Below are 22,892 nucleotides of genomic sequence, written 5' to 3'. Positions count from 1 at the left end.
GAGAATGTACTTATAGTATTTTGTAAACTTTAAAAGTGCCAAGGGAAAATTAATTACACGGAGCAGCAACAAGAAATTAAAAAAATTAAAACTGCTCCACCGCCTCAGATTTTTCCTGTGGTCTTTTTTTTCTGCCTTCATCCCTGTAACAAATATAAAAGGGTTGGGAATGCGTGATCTGGGAGCAATGAGGCTAATGCTTGCCGACTACTAAGTAGTAAGTGGGTCTCTGAAGCTTCTGGGAGCTTCCTGAGCAGGCTGTGCCGGATGCTGTGGAGGAAGGCGGGACCTGGGGCGGACGCTGAGGCCAGTGGGAGCAGTTTCTCCAGACACCTGACCTTAGGCTCCTCCTAGAGTCAGGGGCTCACCCAGAAGAGAAGGGATGGCGGGCAGGGCTCCCCTGAAGCACCCCAATGACATCCTCGTCCGTAAGAATGATAGGTCTTAGCCAGTAGGGCACGGTGCAACACTTAAAAACCAACACTGTCTCAGACAGGTGGAGGTGACACTGGGACTTCCAGGACAGAGCATGAGTGCTCTGGGCTTCTTCCTTTCTCTTCTTGGGAGGGAGTCCGGTGCCACATGAGGACTTGCGAGCAGGGGGTGGGGCAGGTGTGAGGGAGCTACCTAGTAGCCCACTGGAGGTGCAGTGGAGCGGGTATGGTGACATTTCGGAGATGTCACTGTCTTATAGACCAGGAGGGAAGAGAGTGACACATTTCTAGTTCTGAGAGAAAAGAGCCACGAACAGATCCTGTTGACAAGCTAAAGACAACTGACCAAGACTCCCTTTCGACTGGAACTTGTTGGTGCCCAGCAATGCCTGGTGCATACTAATGAGGCACTGACCCCAGGGATACCAAGCTGGCCACCAACGGGCCACTTGGGCTGCCTCTCTGGGAGCACACGGTTGCCTTGGCTTCTCTGTGCTGCCAACAGAGGACACTTTAAAGACAGAGCTGAGGACAAGAACCCTGCTCCTCCTGGTGTGGTCACAGTGTAAATAAGGCTCCATTTCCAACCTTATGACTAGTTTCTCCAGGATGGGTGCCTGAGGCCTTGGGGGTTCGTGCCCTAAATCCATTATCATGACCACTGAAAAGACAGAGTGTAAATCCTTTAAAACCCCTGAAAACAGAACCACTAGGCTGAATGTCACAGGTGGGAATGTCCAGAAGGCCAAGCTTGTTTTGAAGGACTGACATCCTTCTGGGGGACTCTGGTTTGGCTTCTGTCCTCCATCTTTCCCTCATCTGGCTTACTTCTCCTCTCTCTTCATTCAAGCTCTCCCTTTCTAAGGACTCTGTGAGGCCCCTCTCCCCCTCAGTTCACACGATCATCCACAGAGAAGTAACTGCTTTGATGGGAGGGGAAAATGCCGGTGCTGGCCTCAGATCAAGACCCAGGAGAACTTTCAGGAGGCAAAGGTCTCTGGAGAGGTCCACCCAGCATGGACACTGGGATCTCTGGCTAAAGGCACCCCAAGACCAAGGCCTCTGTATCAAGGAGATTTATTTGTGCTAGAGGGACAGAGAGCAGGGATAAGGACAGGAGATAGAGGACAAGGAAGAAGGGGAAAGAAACAAGGTAGACAGGAGAAAAGAGGCAGGGAAGGGGGGGGTGCTTGTCCTGGAGGACAAATGACCGCCTGTGGATAGAAAGGACACAGCTGTGGCCCACAGGCGGGTGGCACTTTATAACGGGAAAAGGGAGACCTGCATGTTAGGATGAGGTGTTTATCTTTAATTGGGCATATCAATTAAGGTGGCCAAAGGCGGGGAGGTTGACTATTGGACTTTAATACATTGACAGCTGGACCTTGGTAGTCAGCCTCAGGAGAAGTGGCCAAATAAGGGAACAACAGACTTTGGTGTTTAGCTTTAGGAATGAATGTAGTCTAAGGTTTTAAGCAAGGCAGAGGGGATGGGGGAAGGGCGAGGGAGGCCCGCCAGAGCCGTGCTTATCACGCTGGAGATACTTAGAGTTCCTTTGGGCTCTTGCAATCTGGACGCATCTCCGCATCTCCCCTAAGGCCCTTCCCATCCATTGAGCGAGATCTGACGCTCTGTCTCCTTCAGGGCCTACCCTGAACAAGCTGGTTTCCTCCCAACGATTTCTGTCTCCTGCATGATCCAGCAATCCTACAGCTAAAAGGACTGATAACCGTCTGCCCACAGGTGCCATGCTGCTGCAGTGCTGCCCAAAGATGAGTTGACAGGGACACGTGGCAGCTGCACACAGCGAGTGGTGTGGGGGGAGAGAGCGGTGGGCTCGGAGGGCAGAAGTCTCCCCGATGGCTTTCAGGTGGAAGTTGTAAGCAGATCCCAACGGAGAGGTGTTAGAGTTAGGCAAAGTGTTGGTGAAGGAGGCTGTGTTTGCATGCATTGAAATACAGTGCCCAGACCCAGCAACAGGTGCAATTAACCCACTAATCAACATTACAGGACCGGCTCTAAGCCGCAGACTGATTTGCTCGGCAGCAGCTGATCACAAGCGTGCAGCTGAGTCAAGGTTACCTTGTACAGCTTTCAATTTAGAGCTTCCCATGAGGGGCAGAGAGCTGAAGCACTTCAGAGTTTCAGTTCATTCAGTCTGCGCAGCCTGAAGTGTATCCCTCATTGGGTGTCTTATGAACTCACCACTGTAATCAAATTCGGTTGTGGGACGAGGTGCTTGGAACTGAGTGGGCAGGCCTTGGGAGGAAACAATGAGGGCGAAGCATGGGGCTGGGAGAGAGGCTCCTGACTGGGCAGCTTCTTTGCTGAGGAGGCTCCCTAACGCAGAGGGGCTCTTCTGGATCCCGAGCCCTGGGCATGTACTGGGTTGGATCTGAATTACAGACTCCACACTAAGATGTGGACAGTTCTCACTACACACCCACAGCACAGGAAGGCTATATGTCCAACAGGGACGATGTCTGAAGTGACTCTGGCACCTGCCTGACTCTGTGTACAGCTACTACCACTTGCCCAGATCCCTGCTTTGAGTTTTACAGTTAGTTACCTGAGGAGGTGGCCCAGTGGGTGTCCTAACTTGCTGCACACCTCTCTGGGCTAGTGCCTTAGACTGCAGGAGCTGCCATGAATGAGGCACAAGGACCAATAGGTAGGCCTTCCTGTCTTTACCATCGCTACCTGGGGGGGGGGGGGGACTTCTGGAGGGTGGCTTCCCTCAGGGAAGAGGGGGGATTTCTCGAGGGTGGCTTCCCTCAGGGAAGAGGGGGGACTTCTGGAGGGTGGCTTCCCTCAGGGAAGAGGGGGGACTTCTGGAGGGTGGCTTCCCTCAGGGAAGAGGGCTCTCAGAGTGTTCTTGGGCACTGGAAGCATTACCACACACCCCACTGCTCCAGCACTGGTCACTAGTGCAGGTCACGAGCAGCGCTGTCAGCACAGCAGGCCAGGCCTGGTCAGGATGTACAGCTGGATGTCTCCACCCAGTAGGTGTGACTCCAGATGTCCTCCTATCAATGCCTCTAGGACCTCCATACCTTGAAAGGTGTGTGTGTGTGTGTGTGCTTTTCTTTCTACTCATATCAGTCTGAAGGGATGTATGTGTTAAGAAAGGCAAAGAGGACTGAATGGAAGACATTTTTACTAGCCAGAAAGCCTGGTTTTCTCTGGGCTCTCATGCGTCCCTCTTTAGCCCTTTGGTGTGCCCAAGATTCCATACTGCTGTGGCAGTCCCCAATGGCTTTACTGTCTATTCCCTGGGGTTTGTAATGGTGCCAGTCAGATGCTAACTGAGCCCCACCAGGGCAGCGATCCTGCAAACCCAGATGATGGACATTATAGCTCTTTCACTGGGGGCAGTGTGCTCTGGGTAGACTCGGGCAGGAGTATGAGCGTCGGGTGTGGTGCATGCCTGCGGCCCAGGGGGATAAAGCGGTCGTCAGTCTCTCCTTCTGCTTCTTTAAGTGGCTTTCTGAATGCCCCATCTTCTCTGATTAAGTCACAATTAATTTGTTCTCTGCAGGAGCAGGAGGAAAGTGGAACAAGGGAAGAAGCATCTGGATGAGGGGGGCGCCAGCGGCGGGCAGAAGCCATCAGGGGGCTGACGGCTGGCCTGCCTGAGCCGCCGTGAGAGGATGGCGGTGGCTGTTGTCCTGTATTTCTAACTTTGTCTACTGTACAGCAGCAAACCCGAGTGCGCCCATCTGTCAGAAACCCCTTTTAGCAAAGACACCAACCCTGGCTGGAACAGAGCTCTTATGCTGTCTTGTCAGCCATCGCAGAGAAGCGGGCCACACTCACAGCCCACGCGCCTCTTTTTCTGAGTGTATGAGACAGCCTCATCTGCTGCAGCACAGGCCCTAGGAAACCTTTCTCCCCGGCACCCCAAAGCCAAATCTACCTGGGATTGTGGAATAGGGGTGGTTCATCTGCACTGGCAAATGAAACTGGCCTCAAGCTAATTGATCCTTACTGTTTATGGATGACACCTATTTATGCAAACGGCTCTTAGCAATGTCTCTGCCGTGTGGGTTCTTAATCAGTTTGCAAAACTCTGGTGAGAGACCTGGAGGAACAGATAGCCTGCAGAGCCAGAGAGGGAGGCGTAGAAAGCAGAAGACAGGCATCTGCAGATAGTGACAGCCAAGGGCTTCTGTGTCATGATAGCATGACACATGTGATTCCATTTAAACCAGACACAAGAAGTCACCAAATGACTCAAAGGCAATAAACAAAACCAACACTGGACTCTTTATGAAAAGTGATGTCTTCATATAACAGGACGCTGCACAGGAGCATGGCCCTGATCTCAGCCAGGCATTTGGAACATATACAGTCTGTCCATTCCTTGTGAGTCTTCCAGACAGAAACGGTTCATCTGGGCAAACTGGCTTACAGTTGCTCTGCCCCAAACCAGTCTCTAGCCTTTGAAAAACACTTTAGGTATGGATACCATAGGACACTATTTCAGAACCTTGTGTATGAGGAAGAAGTGGGACAGTCTCCCTGGGGGACGGGTGGAGAATGCCGTGGTGTGAGTGCTGAGAGAAGAGGACTGAATGCCATGACAGTTACCTTGCTGCAGACGGTCTTGACCCTGTGTAATCGGTCCAGGGACTCCTGTGGGTTCCCCAGGTACTGCTGCAGTTCTGCATGCAGAATACGCATCGAAAAGGGGACCATGGAGCCTAGAGTAGAAACCAGAGGTACGTTAATGCGCTTGCTATGGATGTGTGTTCTGTCTGTACAAAGGAAGGAGACATTTACAGGGTGTCTTAGTTATGGTTTCTATTGCTGTGATCAAACACTGTGACCAAAAAGTAGCCAGGGGGAAGAAGCATATTACACCTTACAGCTTGTAGCCCATCATCCAGTCCATCCATTTCAGAGCTGGAACTCAAAGCAGGAGCCTGGAGGCAGCACTGATGAAGAAGCCGTGGGTGACTGCTACTTACTGGCTTGCTTCTTGTTTCATCCAGGACCACCTGCTGAGAGGTGGCGCAGGCCCCAACGACCTGGGTCCTCCCAAATCAGGTATCAGTCAAGAAAGTGCTTCACAGACATACCTATAGGCCAATCTGGTAGGATCATTTCCCAACTAAGGTTCCCTGTTCCCCAAGAGACTCTAGGTTGTGTAGCTGGCAAGACACTAGCCAGCACACAGTGTTGCCGTGGAAGCAGGAACAGAAGCCCTTGATTTTTGGTTTAGCTGTAGAATACAAGCCGGTTTTCTCTGCTCAGTCACATCTGACATATGTAGCCAATTACCAAGGGAGACCAGATGTTACCACTATTGCCACAGCGCTGCAGCAGCCACAGAGGTTCTCACAAATACATTCAGTAGCAGATACCAAATGACCACCAATGAAAGCTGTAACAGATTACTTCACTTCAGCAGGCCAGAGTGTGAGTGCGAGCGGAGAGTGAATGTGCTGGTCTGAGTAAGAATGTCCCCAGAGGATCATACATTTGAGTGCTTAGTCACCAGGGAGTAACTTTAAAGGACTGCAAGGATTAGGGGGTGTGGCCTTGTTGGAGGAAGAGTGGACTTTGATGTTTCAAAAGCTCGGTCAGGCCCATCTACACCCTTCAACCCCCACCCCCACACCCCATTTAGGATGAGCTTCTCAGCCTACCTGCATGGCTATGGTCCTCTCTGTGATGACAATGACATAACCCTCCAAAACTGTAAGCAAGCCCCCAATTAAATGCTTTCTTTTATAAGAGTTGTCTTGGTCATGGTATCAAACATTGACCAAGACAGTGCGTTCGCTTGTATTTCCCAGCAGGGAGGACTGCAAAGAAAGCAACTGGCTCTGGCGGTGCTCCTGGCGATGCCAGAGAGGGGGCAGATAGCTTAGGGAGGGGAACCTCCCTATCCTGAGCTCAGAGAACAAGCGTCAGGAGGTGTTCCCGAGGATGCCGGAGAGGGGCCAGACATCTCAGCAAGGCCATGTCTCCATTCTGGGCTCCTGCCAGCTTGGCCCAGAGTGGAACTGGAGCAAGGAGAAGGCTTCCTTCCTGCGCATGGTCTGCCTGCACAGAAGAGGGTTCTCCAGGTTAGAGTCTTCAGGGTTGCCCATCAGGAGACAAGCAAGTGGCGGCACAAGCAAGTGAAAGAGGAAACCGACGGGAACTAAACAGGAGAACAGGAAGTTGGGAAATACTGTCTGTCAGTTCCATGCGAAGCACATGGATTTAACTTACAAGTCATGTGGCACGACCACATGAACCACGTAGAGGCCAGTCCCTGGTCACAGCATCTGATAGACATGGCCTTCTGTCTCTTCAAGTGCAGACTCTTCAAGTGTGACACACTTCCCTCAGAAAGGCTACAGCCCCTAGCAGCACCACCACCTGGACACCAGGCATTTAAGTGGCCAGATCAAAGCACCACACTCCCCAAGTATGTACGAGCTTGCCTGTCTCAGCTGCTGGGGATTTTAGCATCTTTTGTGTGCAGTTTGGCTACTCAGTACAACAATGCCTGGCCAGTCAAAATCTGCAAGAAGACCCTAGTCTTGTCAACCTTGTGTGTGTATGTGTGTGTGTGTGTGTGTATGACTCCCATGTACAGTCAGGACCTGCCTAAATCTAGGTTGACATGAACACTGTAGAGGTATTCTCATTAATTGCTCAGAAAATATTAAATGAGACTGGGGTGGTGGTAAAAAAAAGAAAGAAAGAAAGAACACATTCAATAAAAACACTACTTCAAAATGTATTTCAGACGGTCCCCTGCAGTGTTGGAAGATCTACACCACCATTGTGGAAAGTCAAGGAGGAATGTGCTAGAAATCTGCTGGGCCTTGCCGTGTGAAGTGAGGGCGTGATCTCTGTGGGCCACTGCTGTTCTCAGAGGGAGGCAGCTCCTGGCAGAGGCACAGCTGGACTTGCTGCCAGGTACCCAATGCTATGTGTATGGCTGCCACGGGCAACAGAGACCATGTGGGGAGAACCCACTGTAGCCTCTTCCTTCCCTAAGGCACAGACCCAGAGGCTGGTCTCAGTCTCCCTCTTTCATTCTTGTATCAGGGACACTTGACTAGATTCAATGATCCATCAGGTGACCCTGGACACCCTCTCCCCTCCCAACTTCTCTTGGTATCCTCCTCCCCGTCACCAGGGGGGAGCTGGTTGGCAGCTGATGGGGACACTGTTCACTCCAATCAGTCTCCTGGAGATGCCCCCCTGCTGAGACACTGTGGTGTGTGAGTGTTCAAGGACACACTACTCTCAACCCTGTGAAGACATCTTCCACCTAATGCTACATTGGTACACAAACAAAAAATATCCTAGGTCAAATATTATTATTTATGTGGTCAATTTCATCAGATTTTTTAGATGGAGGCAGGGACTAGGTCATTCAACCCAGGTAGCACTCCTGGCTTCTCAACTGTAGCAAGTGTTGGGGAAACGGAAAGCTGCAGGGAGCCGGAGGAGGACATCCCTCCTGGTCCTCAGGAGGTCAGGCAGAGGAATGTGAACGATAAATCTAAATCTACGTCAGTATAACATGTTAGCTGTGGGAGGTAAACTGATTTTGCAGTAAAGAATGAAATTCCAGATGTTTACAGTAGTATGCTGCACATTTAATTCTGAGCAGCCATGTCAGGTTTTGTGTGGATATAAAAGATTCAGAATTTAGTTTGAGAAGGAGACCTGTGAGCTGCAGACACTGGAGGGAGCAAAGGAAGACTGGAGACTGTGTGAGAATTTCGAGGAGCAGATGGCAGCAGGGAGGACAAAAACTTAGCACTCAGTTAATTCAAGAGTCTGCACATCTGGTCCGATGCAGTGAGGGTAGTCTGTCCTCAGGACTAAGTTCGAAGTTTCTTCAGCATGGCTGCAGCTATTGCAACCCTAACCAAACACAGACCACAGCCTGTCAGGGACGCCGCTGGCAGGTCCCTGAGATAGTAAGAATGCGTTTTCTTTCCGTGTAAGATCTTTCACCTCATACCCTCCTGTGCACTGACAGGGAAAGAACCATGGAATGATGAGCCGTGTTGAGTCTTTCCTTCCCACGGAGAGGGCTCTGAACAAACTGAAAGTGGTGGTGTCATTTCACTGCTTGGAAGACAAACACAGCAAACACACACAGCAGAGTGAGCTCACTGTTAATCACGAGTCAGCGGCATGTCATCAGTTACAAGTGTGCGACCCAGGCTGCACTACACCAGCACAGCACACAGTGTTAACTCAAGAACGCAGTGAGCAAGCTACTGATACTATCCAGGGACGAAGCTCCTGTCAACACCTGAACACAAGCCTGTAGTTGGAGGCAACCTGCTTTAGTGTATCACAGAACAAAAACCAAGTTAATTAAAAGAAAAGAAAACCCAGAAGGCACCCAGAAGGCACAAGGAAGGTTCTTAAAGCCAAACAGAGAGCAGGGTTTGGAAAAGGATCTTAAGTCCCCAAGAGCAGTTGTTTTGTCCCGAACATTACAGACAAACAGACAAAACCAAAATAATCCCTAGTGCCCAGTACCTAACCTGATCCCTTTGTTTCATTCCTCCATGCCAGAGGTGGGGGGCCAGATGTCTCCTGGGGAGGGGGGACACCCCTGGGAGCACAGAAGTAGCAGTGGATAGCTGAGACGAATCTGGGGTCGTAGGGTTGTCTGACTCTGGGCTCAAAACATTTTGAGGCAGAAGAGTCCACAGGAATTGTACTTCCTGTTTTCTTTTGTTGGAGAAGAAAAAAGTGGTAAGTGGACCTGAGGGAGGGAAAACAGCAGGCCTCCACAGACAGCAGGATACCTGTCCAACTGTCAAAGCTGTCCTTAACTGCTGGGAAGACTATTCATGTACCTAGAGCTATGCCACTGTCGGGGTGAGAGCCAGGGCAGCAGTGTACTGTGGCTTAGTTAAGAAAATGTTCCAGGGGCTGGAGAGATTGCTCAGTGCACTGGCTGCTCTTCCAGAGGTCCTGAGTTCAATTCCCAGCAACCACATGGTGTCACATCTGTAATGGGATCTAATGCCCTCTTGGTGTGTCTGAAGACAGTGAGTGACAGGACAGTGCACTCATATACATAAAATAAATAAATCTTTTTTAAAAAAGTGTCAGTCATTAAAAAGACAGACAGACAGACAGACAGACAGACAAACAAACAAACAAACAAACAAAGAAAATATTCCAGAAAGTTCTCTGGTACATGTCTCCATGTGTTCCTGTACTGGCTGATTTTATGTGTCAACTTGACACAAGCTAGAGTTATCACAGAGAAAGAAGCTTCAGCTGAGGAAATGCCTCTATGAGATCTGTCTGTGGGGCATTTTCTCAATTAGTGATCAAGGGGGGAGGGCCCCTTGTGGGTGGTTCCATCCCTGGGCTGGTCGTCTTGGGTTCTATAAGAGCGGGCTGAGCAAGGCAGGGGAAGCAAGCCAGTAAGTAACATCCCCCATGGCCTCTGCATCAGCTCCTGCTTCCTGACCTGCTTGAGTTCCAGTCCTGACTACCTTTGGTGATGAACAGCAGTGTGGAAGTGTAAGCTCAATAAACCCTTTCCTCCCCAACTTGCATCTTGGTCATGCAGGAGTAGAAACTCTGACTAAGACAGCCTCAATTCCTAGTCTGATCCCAGCAACATAGCTAGGATGTCTGTGGTTATGACTTAGGTATAGTGTATGAGTTGCTGCCAAATCAAAAGGCTAGGCTGGGCCACAGAAATCAGAGTGCCCTTCTGCAGGCCTGGAGATTATCCTTCCTAGAATGGGAGAGGCTCCCTTTAAAATTACTAACAAAGAATTAAATGCCCCTAACATGGAAAGAACAACAGGAAGAGAAGCCTGTGTCAGAATGTGGCCTGGGGAGAAAGCAGAACGGGAGTCAGGAGAAGAGTAAGACCAACAGGTGGGGCTGCAGGCCCAGCAAGGCAGTCCAAGCAGGCTGCTCACTTGAGTAGGGAAAGAAAACCACATATTGCTGCTGGGAAGGAAAGGAGGGCACAGGGCTGTTTTGACAGCAATCTGGCTTCTTACTAAACTGAAAACTCTGGCACAACAGGCTTTTGTAAAACCACTTTTAACTCAGACCTTGGAGAATCCCATAGATGTTCACACAGAGAAATGTGCAACAATGCCAACAGTAGTCTTCCTAGGAGCCCCACTGGAAAGAGGCTAAATTGTGCCTTAGGGCAGAGCCGTGCTGTGCTCATGCTCTTGAGCCAAGTGATCGCCATCTTGGGGTAGTTCAGCTGCGTCTTCTTGCAGGAGGATTGTCCCAGTTGGGCTTGTTGACTGTTTACAGCCCACCATGAAGGATGCAGTCAGGAGACCCTTCCCTGACTATCCAGCCCATCCCCACCACCTGTTAAATGAAACTCTGAGTGAATGTCTACAAGCTTAGGAAGGGTCTAGAAAATGTAGGCTGGAGAAGAGCAGAGGAGGTGGCTCTGCTCTTCCCCCCATCTTCGTAGCTGGGGGGAAGCCCTCATCCCGGCTGGGTAAAGGCTTTCTGTGCAGCCTGTTGGGCGGGGGGCACCTGTGTAGGTAGAGTAGGTAGCCCACACCTATACTCTGTGAGAACTGCAGTAAACTCACTGGTTCCCCAGGATCAACTGTGGTGGGATCGGGAGTCTTGTGCCCTTGGGACCTTAGGAAGAGGGACACATATTTACATCCCTCCCAGGAAGGAATTTCAGCAACTCAGGGAAAGTGGTTTTCCCAAACCAAGGAAGACAAGCTCCCGACACAGACAGAAAGTATGCTCAACTGAGTATGTGTGAACATGTAACCCCTTGATCTGGAACTGCGGGAGCTCCTGGTTGGAATGGATTTTAGGAGGGGACAGGACTGGTAACGAGCTGAATTCATGGGCCCTCAGTGCTGGGGAGGCACATACAGCCTTGTCAGGGAAAGAGCAGTGAGTGTGGTGGGAGAGCAGGCTCAGGGCAGACGTCAAATGTCCTCCTTGCTGTTCCCATGAGCAAGAAGAGGACTCTGCACAGTAGACCAAGTGGAGCTAACGGTCAGTAGACAAAGCTAACAGGGCTTGCAGAGCAACTGAACATTGGATAAGAAACTGCTTAAATGTTCTAGAAATATATCAAACACAGCATTGTCCCTTTTATGAATGAAAAACAAAAAACTCAACTTCATTAGCTCCACACACAGTTCATCCAATCTTGTTATGAATATCATGAATTGCTATAAATTATACCTAATCTTAAATGAAATATATTAAAGCTCATTCATAAAAGTTATTTGTTTGTATTACTATAACCCCCTTTTAAAAGCACATTTTAATGGTTTGCTTTGCTTATATATTGTGAGCTAAAATGAAATGAATGAATCAAATTCTTACATTTATGCTTGTAATGGCACAAAATGATAAGCAGCATTATCCAGGGTCCAGCCTATCACTGTGAATGCATATTAACATTGAGCATGCGTGATATATGTCCATTTCATGATTCGAATTAGCTGCTTAATGATGCACAGCTCCTGTCTTCTCTTCATCCATATACAGGTGCCATTTAATTTCAGGCAGAAGCAGAATATAGGCTGCACATCTGCATGCTCTTCAGCCTGCACACTTGCATGTTTTTCAGGTGGCACATCTGTATGCTCTATAGGCTGCACATCTGCCTGCTCTTCAGGTGGCACATCTGCATGCTGTGTATCTAAAAGCTCTTCAAGTTGTATATCTGCTGTGAGATAATGCCTTAGCCTGTACAGCAACAACGGTCCACTCTACACCTGGACTTAAACATGTTGCTATCTTTCAAGGAAGCTTGTTCTTTGGAAAGTTCTCACAGAGGAATGTGGTACAGAGGCCTCTGCATTATCAACCAGGAGACCTGATGACATTGGGCAGCAGGACAGTGGTGACCAGAAGCCCAGGGGAGCTGAGCTTTTTATCATTCCCACAGCAAACACCTGCTTTTTAGACTGTCCTCCAACTGTCCAACAGTGCTCAGAAGCCACTGATATGAAATAGTAATTTTGTATCTGCATTTCTCAAGAATGTCACCAGGTAGAGTCCAGAGCCTTTATGGATCTACGTGCTTATGGGCTTAGTAGCCCGGGGGCCAGTGAGAGTGCCTCTGTGGGTCACATTCTATGCTTTGCTGGTCACAGACAAAACCCCATCGAAACTAGTTGCTAACCTTGAGGCTAAGGCAGAGTGCAGCAGAGACGGACTGAGGAAACGTTTCTTATGCTTTCAGGAAAATAGTTGCTATTCATGAGAAAAATCAGTTGTCTCTTGATGATCTGAGAAATCAAGCCCAGGAGACTATCTAGAACCCTATCTATCCCCCCAGTTCCCACACACGCCTTTAACCTGCCAGATCTCTGCATATGACTGGGGGCTGTTACTCTTCATTAACAACTTGACTAGATTTGGAATCATCTAGGATATACAACTCTTGGGCCTGTCTGTAAAGACATCTCTAGAAATGCTTAACTGACACAGGAGGACCCACCTTGAATGTGAGTAGCACCATCCCATGGACTGGGGTCCGGGAATGAATTCAGAGACTGAGTGAAGCACTAGCAATCCATTCATCTCTTTTCGTGCAGACTGCAGATAAGCTGTGGCCAGCTGCCTCACACCCCTCACCACCATACTTCCCATCCATGATGGACTGTGTCCCTTCTGAAACCATGAATCAAAATAACCTATTCTTTCTTAAGCTGAATTCTCGGAGATTTTAATACAGTAATGAGAGAACTGTGGTGTGCTGGTTTGAATGTCTTCCCAAGATAGCTTTCTCAATGTGACACAGAGTTGATATCTTTATAACACCCCCCCCCCCCCCCCCCCCCCCCCCGCCAGCCCCTGGGCTTTAGCTCTCTATTGCTGTGATAAAGCACCAGGACCAAGGCAACTGACAAAAGGAAGGGGTTAATTTGGCTTATGGTTTCAGAGGGTTAGAGTCCAGGATGGAAACAGGAAACAAAGGAACAGCAGAGAGCTCCCATCCTGATCCACAGCCTCAGGCAGAGCAAGTGCTGGGAAGCATCGGAGGCTTTTGAAACCTAGAAGCCCATTCCCAGGGACACACCTCCTCCAACAAGGCCACACAGCTTAACTCCCCAATAAGCTCCACCAAGGAGGAGTAAGCCTTCTCATCCAACCACTACACTTAGACAAAAGGCTCTAGACAGTTTTAATCTCCTTTTCTTCAGGTTTGTTTTTTGTCCTAGAACAGTCCATGCTATGGCCTTTTGTTTCTAAACAATGGTAGAGACTGTGATGCCCTCCATTGCTATAACCAGATTTTTAAAATAAACTAAGGACAGAGACTCCGGCAGCTGCCAACACAAGTTTCTGGAACAGATGCATGTTTGCTAGGCTGTGGCACAATGGCAGTGCTCACTTGGAGAACACTGGGGAGCAGGTTCTCACAGGTGCTGGTCAGCTGGCCTTAAAGAGACCCAGAAGACACCAAGTACTTCCCAGTCAGCATGTTCACAAAACTGCATGAATGTTTGTAGCTTTGTGCTAGGCTACTGATTTGGTTTTTCTGACTTGGGCAGGCAAAAACAGGCTAGAGTGTCTACATTTGTATAAATCACAGCAAAGCAGAGTAGAACACACAATACATTGGCATGAAGCAGCACTGCCTTACCCCTGCGTCCTGGGTACACGTGTGGGTAGTATTCATAATACAGGTCTGGCTGATCCAGATTTCCAAAGGGTTCGAATTCCATCTCAGCATTCTGGAAAAGGCCCAACTTCACCAGTAGCGCCAACCTCACAAACCAGAGCTGAAATACAGGATTGGACACCCATGTCAGCCCTGTCCTTGTCCTAGTGGCCTTGTGTGGGGCACGATCTCTAATGAGAAAGCCAGGGCTAAGGGCTATGATTACTGCTATCCTCAAGTTTACACAGTTCCAAATTTACAAACACACTGCTGAACTCTACACAGCAATGTGAGGAATTTCATTAACTGAACCTAATTCAATAATCCAACGTGTGTGCCTAAGCAGCACCTCAGCTAATGAAGAGAAAACATCCCCTCTCTGCAGGACCAGTGTGGACAGCAGACAAGAACAGGACGGGCTGGGTACTCAGGCTGTGTGAGCATGGAAGGGCTGACTCTGCGGAGGACCTGCAAGCTCAGGGAAGGGGGCTTGGACCACAGGCTTGGAGGGTAGTCTGTGAGGTGTGAGCAAGCTGAGCACTTGAGGTTATAACGCTGAAGGCCAGCAGAGACACAGGACTCAGGTTAGTGTGATGTCCTAACTGAAGGCTGGTCTCCTCTTACTGACAGGACAGGGAGGTGCTTACTGGTGGGTAAGGCAAACACTGCATATAGGCTTTGGTGGAATACTCATCACACTAAGAACAGAAAATCCTCTCATGAGACCACATGGGGGACATTATGCTAAGTGAAGTACTTGAGGCACAAAGAGGCAAACACTGCAGGATCTCACTTGTGCAAGTATCATACGTTAAGTATAAGATAATGTCCATGTTAGATGTGTGTGTCAAAAATTTTTGTTGTATGTCAAACTTGACATACAACACCCAAGACAAGGAAAATGAGGCCTCCAGAAGGCACTGCCAGGGCCAGTGAGCAAAGGGTCTTACACGGAACCTTCTCCACTTGCCTTCCTGAGTATGCTGACCCACAGATAGGGAGAGTCCACTGAGCATGGGGCGGGAGGACACTGCCAGGGTTAGGACAGTGAGAGGACTGTATCTGAGAAGAGCACACCCGCCGTGACAAGAACACAGGCATGGAAGGATACCAGGCAACACTCCACAGACATGGAGGTCAGGGCATGAGGATGGCGGGACCGAGCTAACAATACCCCTGTTCTCCAAGTGCACAAGCCCTTGGTGGGAAGGCAGCCACGAACAAGGAGCCTACCACAGGCTGCCCCATGGACAGTCCTCTGGAAGCTCTTCTCAGTGGTAGAGAGTGTGGAGGGGTGTGTCCTGAAGGACTTCTGAGGCTCTTCCTCACTAGAGGAGGTTCCTTCCATGCACATTTCTCTTTTTGCATGCCTCGATTTAGAATAGGGGAGCTCTATGCTTGCTGGAGACAGATCCTCAAATCTTTTAGGAAGGATTAAACATGAAGTTAATTTGGGAGGGAAGGACCAGTGAAAATCTTTGTCCTGTTCACCTTACACGAAAGGACATGGTCCCTGTACGTCCCCAAGTGATAATGAACCAGGTTACAGCACAATAGGAGCTCTCACCTGCAAGGAGTCCGTGGTGTGGCTGGTGGGCAGCCCACTCTTGCCGTAGCCTTGTCCGTGGGCTGTGAGCAGGCGTCCACACAGGTCGACCGCTGCCCTCCAGTTCCTGCAGCTCTGTAAGAATAGGCACAGGCAGTGTCAGCTGGGCACACACACATTCTTGCTTTGTGGGAGCAGTGCCATCCAGATCTTAGCAACCAGGGCAAGGGCATCTGGCTAGTTGGTGCAGAAGTTAGTAGTGTCACTTGACTACATGGCTACTGTGACTTGACAGTAAAAGGTACAACACAGGTGTGTTGCAACATTCAGACCCCAACATTAAAAGTGGATGATGCCTACGACATGGGGAGGTCTTACTGGACAGCTCCCCAAGCCCTGATAAGACGGACTTCCTCAGTAGCAGAAAGGGTAGACTATGATTTCTGTCAAGGTAGAATCAGTTCAATTTTATGTTAAATGTGTCATATATTTTTATTGCGTCTGTAGGAGGAGCACAGTCTATAAAATATGGTGTCTTGTATGTTAAGCATAATTCTACTTCCTCAGTATGTCAGTGAACTGGGCGAAGACAAGACTGCCCACCCCACAGCACATTTCCTCCATGCTACTTCTGGTCAAAACTTGAGGCATGGAAAGGCTGGTAACAACACGAACGACTCATTTGTTCAGGCTCTTCCCTGTACAGTAACAAAGGCATCACAAAGCAGTATTCAGGACAACACCAGTGTTCCAACCTTTTCAGGAACTAAAAGATCTTCACACATGGCCTCTCAACGCAGCTGGCACTAAGCACACTGTGTCTGTGGCCACATGAGTCAGTCAACAAACAGGCTGCCAACAGCGGCTAGGCACAAAGTGGTGGATGGCGTCGTTAATATTAGGATTCACGAGGAGGACGGGCATTCGATGCCTTTCAGGGATGGATGGAATGACCATGCGCAAGGCAAGTGGCTCTCCAACAAGACGTGTAGTGTGTGGGTGAGATGGTTGTGCATAGCTGGGTGGCCAGGCTGAACCTCAGATGTGATGAAGGGAAGAAGGAGGACAAGGAGGGAAGGAACGGGACACTTAGGGATTAGGCAGGGAAAGAAAAGGAGGGAGCAAGAACCACAAATAATGTCTGGGGTCCCTCCAAAAAGGGCAGCTTGAGGAGGAAGAGCCAGGACAGCAGGGTTCAGGCAAAGGCCAGCGGAGCATGAGTAGGCCTTCCAGGCCTGATCTACAGGGCTATAGGAAGTCCCTGAGAACTCAAAGCAGGGGAGGGATCTGACTGCTTTTAAAGACATTCGAGTCTGGCACGCACGTTCTCTATGCATGAACTCGTGCATCCAATCCCTTTCTGGTACCCTGAACCAATGAACCAATGAGGAAACAGAACAGTTCATGAAAGTTCCTGTGCAGACAATGGGTCTCAGCTTTTAGGAACTTTTTTTTAAAAATTTATTTGTTATATGTAAGTACACTGTAGCTGTCTTCAGGTACAACAGAATAGGGCATCCAATTTCATTACAGATGGTTGTGAGCTACCATGTGGTTGCTGGGATTTGAACTCGGATCCTCCGGAAGAGCAGTCAGTGCTCTTAATCACTGAGCTATCTCTCCAGCCCTGATCTTAGCTTTTAACTGGGATTCCTAGGTAGGAGTAGATGTGCATGCTCTAGATTCGTGAGGTAGCTGAGGCAGGGGGCTGGATTGCCAGTCAGGAGACAAGAGGCCTCATCCTCATGGATGAAATATTAAATGAGAGGCTGTTGTGGAAACTTTCCCTGGGGAGAGAGACTGGATTGTCCATCCTTATAGCCACCAATGACAAACTCAAGTCCAACCTGGGGAGCATGAGGTTGCTGTTTTCCTTAGAGATCATAGGTGGGGTTTCCTACAGGAGCCTGGGTAATGTCAAAGCACTCATGCCACCAGAACATTCCACCCCGGCATGGATGACAACTTCCCTATAGCTGCACAGATGGGGCGCTCCCTCTAGTAAACCTTCGCGGTCTGTATGCTCCACCATCTCCCTGACATTAGGTCATTTGCAAGTGGCCACAGCTGTTCTGATGCTGCTTGGAGGGCAGTGGTTGGGAACAGCATGCAGGGAATGCCCCGAGTGCCTGGCAGCGCGCTCCAGCCAGCCCCGTGTCCTGCGGGAGAAGCCTTTCCTCACATCTTGGATGGCAGTGCGCATACCAACCAGGCCTTCTCAGCTTCAGCTCCTCCTCCTTGCTCCTGAAGAGGTGACAGGCTGCACTGGTGCAAACACCCTAAAGCTCCAAGGGCCTAGCTGCAGGGTCAGAACGCCCCGAGCTCTGTCTCCTTCCAGTGAAGAGGACACTGTCCAGCCAAGTGCTCTGGACTAGGAGTGCTTACTCTTCACGACCAGAGGGGTATATGGCTTTCCTCGGAGCAGGTCACACACAGCCTGTCAGTCTGAGAACCAGCCAGTCAACTGCTAGGATCAACCTGGTGACGTGTTTCTCCTCACTGTCCAAATCACAGCACCAGTTTCTGTGTGGAACCCGTGCTCTGACTCATAGCTCAGAGATATCTTTAGATTGGTTACGATAATTTACCCAAAGGCTCTCTCTAAACTTGGCAATGCTCACTCCAGGCGACAAGAGCAATGTATACTTGCTCTAAATTACAAATGGAGAGAGGACGAGGGGGAATGATCTGTGAAGCAGGAGCCAGCTCTGATCTGTGCTGGGGCAGACCACAGTATAGGGTGGGCCAACAGCGCACTGCTGCTCTCTTCCTATGCCCCTGCTCAGGCACACTGGCCTTGCCTGCTAGTGGCACTTGATGTAAACAGTTGGGCAGCCTTCCCTTAGGAAAAGACCTGCCTACAAGGCAGGTAAGAGAATCCCAGTGAGCAGGAGAGCCAGGGACTCCAGTGCAAAGCCTTGGAGAGTGGTGGGAGTAAGGGGTGGGGTGAGTGAGGTGAGGGCGGGCTGCAAAGGTGAGGATGGCCCAGGTGAGCCACCTGGGTGAGAAGAAAGGGGAGACTGCGAGGCAGTGTCTAAAACTTCCAAGAGTGTTGGCTTAAAGGGCAAGGCTTCTTGAGTGGATTCATGTGGCCTGAGTAGATGCAGTTGAGGCAGTCAGGAGACATGTTACAGCCAAGGCTGGCACCGATCTGTGTAAGGTTGCCTGGAGTGTGTGGAGAGGTTCCCAGACTTCTCTGGGTGTTGCCACAGTGAAGCCATGTAGCTGCAACAGATACTGCATGGCCAGAAAGCCCTGTCTGTCCACATCAAGGCTGCGGATAGCAAATGCTAGCAGCTACTTCAGGAGGGCTGTGGTATGACGGCAGACCTGACTGGACTAAGGCCACGACGACAAAGAGAAACCTGCATATGTACACTTTCCACTTCTTCTTTCTCATTACCAGTTCACAGTAATTACCAAAGCAGCTGCAGGATGGCGGAGGTGAGAAGTACAAAATTAAAAAGTTAACCATCGGGGCTGGAGAGATGGCTCAGCAGTTAAGAACACTGACTGCTCTTCCAGAGGTTTTGGTTTTTTTTTTTTTTTTTTTTTTGGAGACAGGGTTTCTCTATATCACCCTGGCTGTCCTGAAACTCACTCTGTAGACCAGGCTGGCCTCGAACTCAGAAATCCGCTTGCCTCTGCCTCCCAGAGTGCTGGGATTACAGGCGTGAGTCACCACTGCCTGGCTCTTCCAGAGGTCTTAAGTTCAATTCTCAGCAACCACATGGTGGCTCACAACCATCTGTAATGGGATCTAATACCCTCTTCTGGTGTGTTTGAAGACATCTATAATTCTACTCCTATACAAAAAAAAAAATATCTTAAAAAAAACTTTAACCACCAGCCAGGCAGTGATGGTGCATCCCTTTAATCCTAGCACTTGGAAGACAGAGGCAGGAGGATCTGAGTTCGAGGCCAGCCTGGTCCACAGAGTGAATTCCAGGATAGCCAGGGCTACATTGTTTCAAAAATCTAAAAACTCAACTCAAACCAAATCAACCCTGCCCCCCAAAACAAAGAAACAAACAAACCCATAAAAACACAATAAAACAACAACAAAAAACCCCATCACTTTCATGAAAGCTTGAGGCATCTGAGGGAAGAGGGCTTGGGTCATAGGACTGTACAGAAGGATGGAGAACCAGGCCAGCAATGGTATACTGGGGAGTTGGGTAGGATGAACTTTAGATTCTGAACTGTGAACTGAGGTGGGGAAATACCAGGGGGAAGGGGAGGGACATGATTCAACAATGTGACATTTGGTTCAGTTTAACTCTAGATAACTGAAGACTCTGTTGGGCATGCAGTGTGCACACATGCAGGAAGAAGTGAGGAAACAAATGCTTGCTTGCATACATATTTCCAAGATCAGTCACTCAGATGGAAAAACCACCTGGGCTGTTAGGCCCATGGTGCATGAAATATGAGAGAACAGTCTTATGAGATAACAGGGGTAGAGAGAATGGTGAGCCCAGCCACTGTGGCACTGGAACGCTATAGTCCCTGAAACCTGTGGTGCCTGGGAAGAGAACACACTGAGCTCAGGAACCTGAGAGCACCTACAGAACGACAGAGAGGTAGGGCTGGAGTCAGAGGATGGCCCAGGCTGTTGGGCAGTGGGTGACTGTGGGGCCTCAGAATTGACCAGAATGCAGCGACCCCTTCAGGCCCCAATTGGCCCGTGTATCTGGATCCCAAGCAGGGGTGGAGGAGTTGGGTATGGTGGCATATGCCTGCAGCCTTACACAGTATGCGGCTACATAGTAAGCTCGAGGCCAGTCTAAGCATGATGGTTTGAAAGAAAATGGCTCCCATAGGCCCAATAGACAGTGTACCATTAGGGGGTGTGACCTTGCTGCAGTAGGTAGGCGTGGCCTTGTTGGAAGAAGTGTGTCACTGGGGATGAACACTCAAGACAGCTCCCACCATATCTCACTCTCTTCTGCCTGCCGATCTAGATGTAAAACTCTCTTCAGCACCATATCTGCTACCATGCTCCATGCTTTCCACCATGACAACAATGGCCTGAACCTCTGAACTGCAAGCACCCCAATTGTTTTCCTTTGTAAGAGTTGCTGTGGTTAATGGTGTCCCTTCACAGCAATAGAAACCCTAACTTTAAATCAGAACAAAACAGAAACAACAAAAAGTCCCATGAACAAACAAATAACAACACACAACTCCAAACTCCAAAACCCAAATGAAAGGGCATGGCAGTCATAAGATAATGTGCACCTGTGTAAGGCTTAGTTGTTCCTGGATCAAAAAGTTATCCTCATCTTTCTCCATTGAGGACAAGGATTCAACTTCTCACTGTGACAAATGGAAGAAGGGTGAAAGCGGAAAACTGGAGAAGTCTTGAGATGGCCACACAGGTTAGAGGCCACAGAGCCACCTATTGCTTATGAAACTGAGAACAGGAGTTAACACTGTTGCGGAGTGGCCTGGGGTAGGCCCAGGGGACGCAGCTGCCACAGAACAGCGTGGGTGTCTTGAGGATTGGTCCTGGAGCAAGGATGATAGCTTACTTGGTAACAGCGCACACTCCCCTCCTCTGTACACAGCAGGCACTTACTAAGCACGGGTCTCAGACACTTTTCTTATCCTTGTCATTCTTTGACAAGCTCACAGCTCCGTCAGGCCCTTTCCTTTGTCTGCCTGTGTAAGCACACACCTGCATCAGCGCAGTGAGCTGCCCAGGGCTAATACAACCATTAGGGAAGCATAATTACATCAATTATTCAAAAGAGCTTCACCTGACTCCTACTGGCCAGCTCTGAGAAACTGTCGCTGTCTGTCCTGGTCTCTGAACTCCCACCCGGCTCTACCCTTGCCTCACTTGTACCCTGTTTTCCTCTAATCAGGTCACCTTCTAGCCCTTTGTAAACTCTCCTGCTCTTCACTGCCTTATGCACGTGCTAGCATGGCCGCACTCAGAGGATGGGCGCACTCAGCTCTTCGGGATGAAAGAATTTTGGGTCTCAATGGCAAGGACCAACAGTGTCTAAGAACTCCTTTCTTCACATGGGGCTCAGATGGAAATGAGTTTGGTGTGTTTGTATGAGGCTGTGGAAGTCTGAGGACAACCTTGGGTTTCATTCCTCAGATGTGCTCCATCTTGTTTTCTTTAGGCAGGGCCTCTCACTAACCAAGTAGGCCAGCCCTGAGGGTTCCTCTGCTCTGTTTCCCCAGTACGGGGGTTACCAGTGTATGATTACACACATATAAAAGCACGCCTGGTGTTTTAACACATGTTCTGGTGATCAAATTCAGGCTCACCTAGTTGCATAGTTGAATACTTTATTGGCTGACCCCATCACCCAGACTAGAAAAGTATTCTTTATTGAAGCATGTTTCATAAACAGACATTTCAAGAATTGAGAGCAGACAGTAAACTCATAACAAAACAAGACAACAAATTAAAGTGTTTACTTATACTAACAAAGAAATATATGTTATACAAAAAAGCAGATGCCTTTGTTAGCCTAAGAAATAAGAAAAAAGTTGTAAAAGATAAAAGTGGGGACAAATAAGGAGGTATTAGAGTGAGAAGGGGGGTCAATGTGAATGTGACGTTCTCTCTGGAAAGCAGGATGTACGAAGGGTCTCTTCAGCAGTTTCCTCCTAAGACTAACACTGAAGAAAGAGAGAGAAGAAAGCACCAGGTGGTCTGCCCCAGGGTGTGTCTGATGGCTTCTGGCCACAGAGCCGGAACTCTAGACTCTAGCAGGTCTCTGTGTTATGTGTCTGTAGGAGCACTGTGAGGAGGGCCTGTGAGGAGGGCCTCCCACTGGCTGCTATGGCTGCCAGGCTTTCAGAGTCTGTGGTGGCATTCTGGGAGAAAGGCACAGCACATTTCCATGCCTGGCCTGCCCAGTTTGCTGCTCACCTGACCCCACCATGGTCACACTTGCAGGCTGGAAGGGCTGTGGTAAGTGCTGGAGAACCGAGCAGGACTGTGGTGGCCACTGGAAGCAGAGAGGAGTGGGGCCAGCTCCGTGAAAAATGCACACAACAGCCAATCAATCCACTGAGGCCTGGCTCAAGCAGGCCACCACAGCCCTTCCTGTACTCTGGGAGAGAAGGCTGAATAAACTAGTTGGTGGTGGAGACACAGACTGGTTCACACTGGTTCAGCACCAGGAATGAGGGGGAAGGAGAGCAGAATGACAGGAAAATTGAAGGGTGGAGGTGGTAGAGATGTGGCAGCAAAGTCACCAAGTTCCAGTGACCGCTCCACTGTCGCTCAGGGCAGGGACAGGTGGGCCCAGCTGACCAGCAGCCTCCA

The 22,892-nt window shown here is 49.5% G+C and overlaps 1 protein-coding gene across 2 annotated transcripts in view; it reads right to left on the bottom strand.

Moving 5' to 3' along the window:
• Nucleotides 1–22,892, bottom strand: part of Trappc12 (trafficking protein particle complex subunit 12) — a 63,669-nt gene that overhangs the window by 15,902 nt on the left and 24,875 nt on the right. For both annotated transcript variants that reach the window (XM_052186014.1, XM_052186015.1), the window contains exons 4-6: nucleotides 15,620–15,733; nucleotides 14,035–14,173; nucleotides 5,025–5,137 (exon numbers count right to left, since the gene is read on the bottom strand). In XM_052186014.1, coding sequence (XP_052041974.1) covers nucleotides 5,025–5,137; nucleotides 14,035–14,173; nucleotides 15,620–15,733 — 366 coding nt within the window. The remainder of the gene's footprint in view (nucleotides 1–5,024; nucleotides 5,138–14,034; nucleotides 14,174–15,619; nucleotides 15,734–22,892) is intronic.

The sequence above is a fragment of the Apodemus sylvaticus genome, chromosome 6, assembly GCF_947179515.1.
Source record: "Apodemus sylvaticus chromosome 6, mApoSyl1.1, whole genome shotgun sequence".
NCBI lineage: Eukaryota > Metazoa > Chordata > Mammalia > Rodentia > Muridae > Apodemus > Apodemus sylvaticus.
Note: the sequence above shows the minus strand (reverse complement) of the source record. Positions and strands in the feature narration are given on the sequence as shown.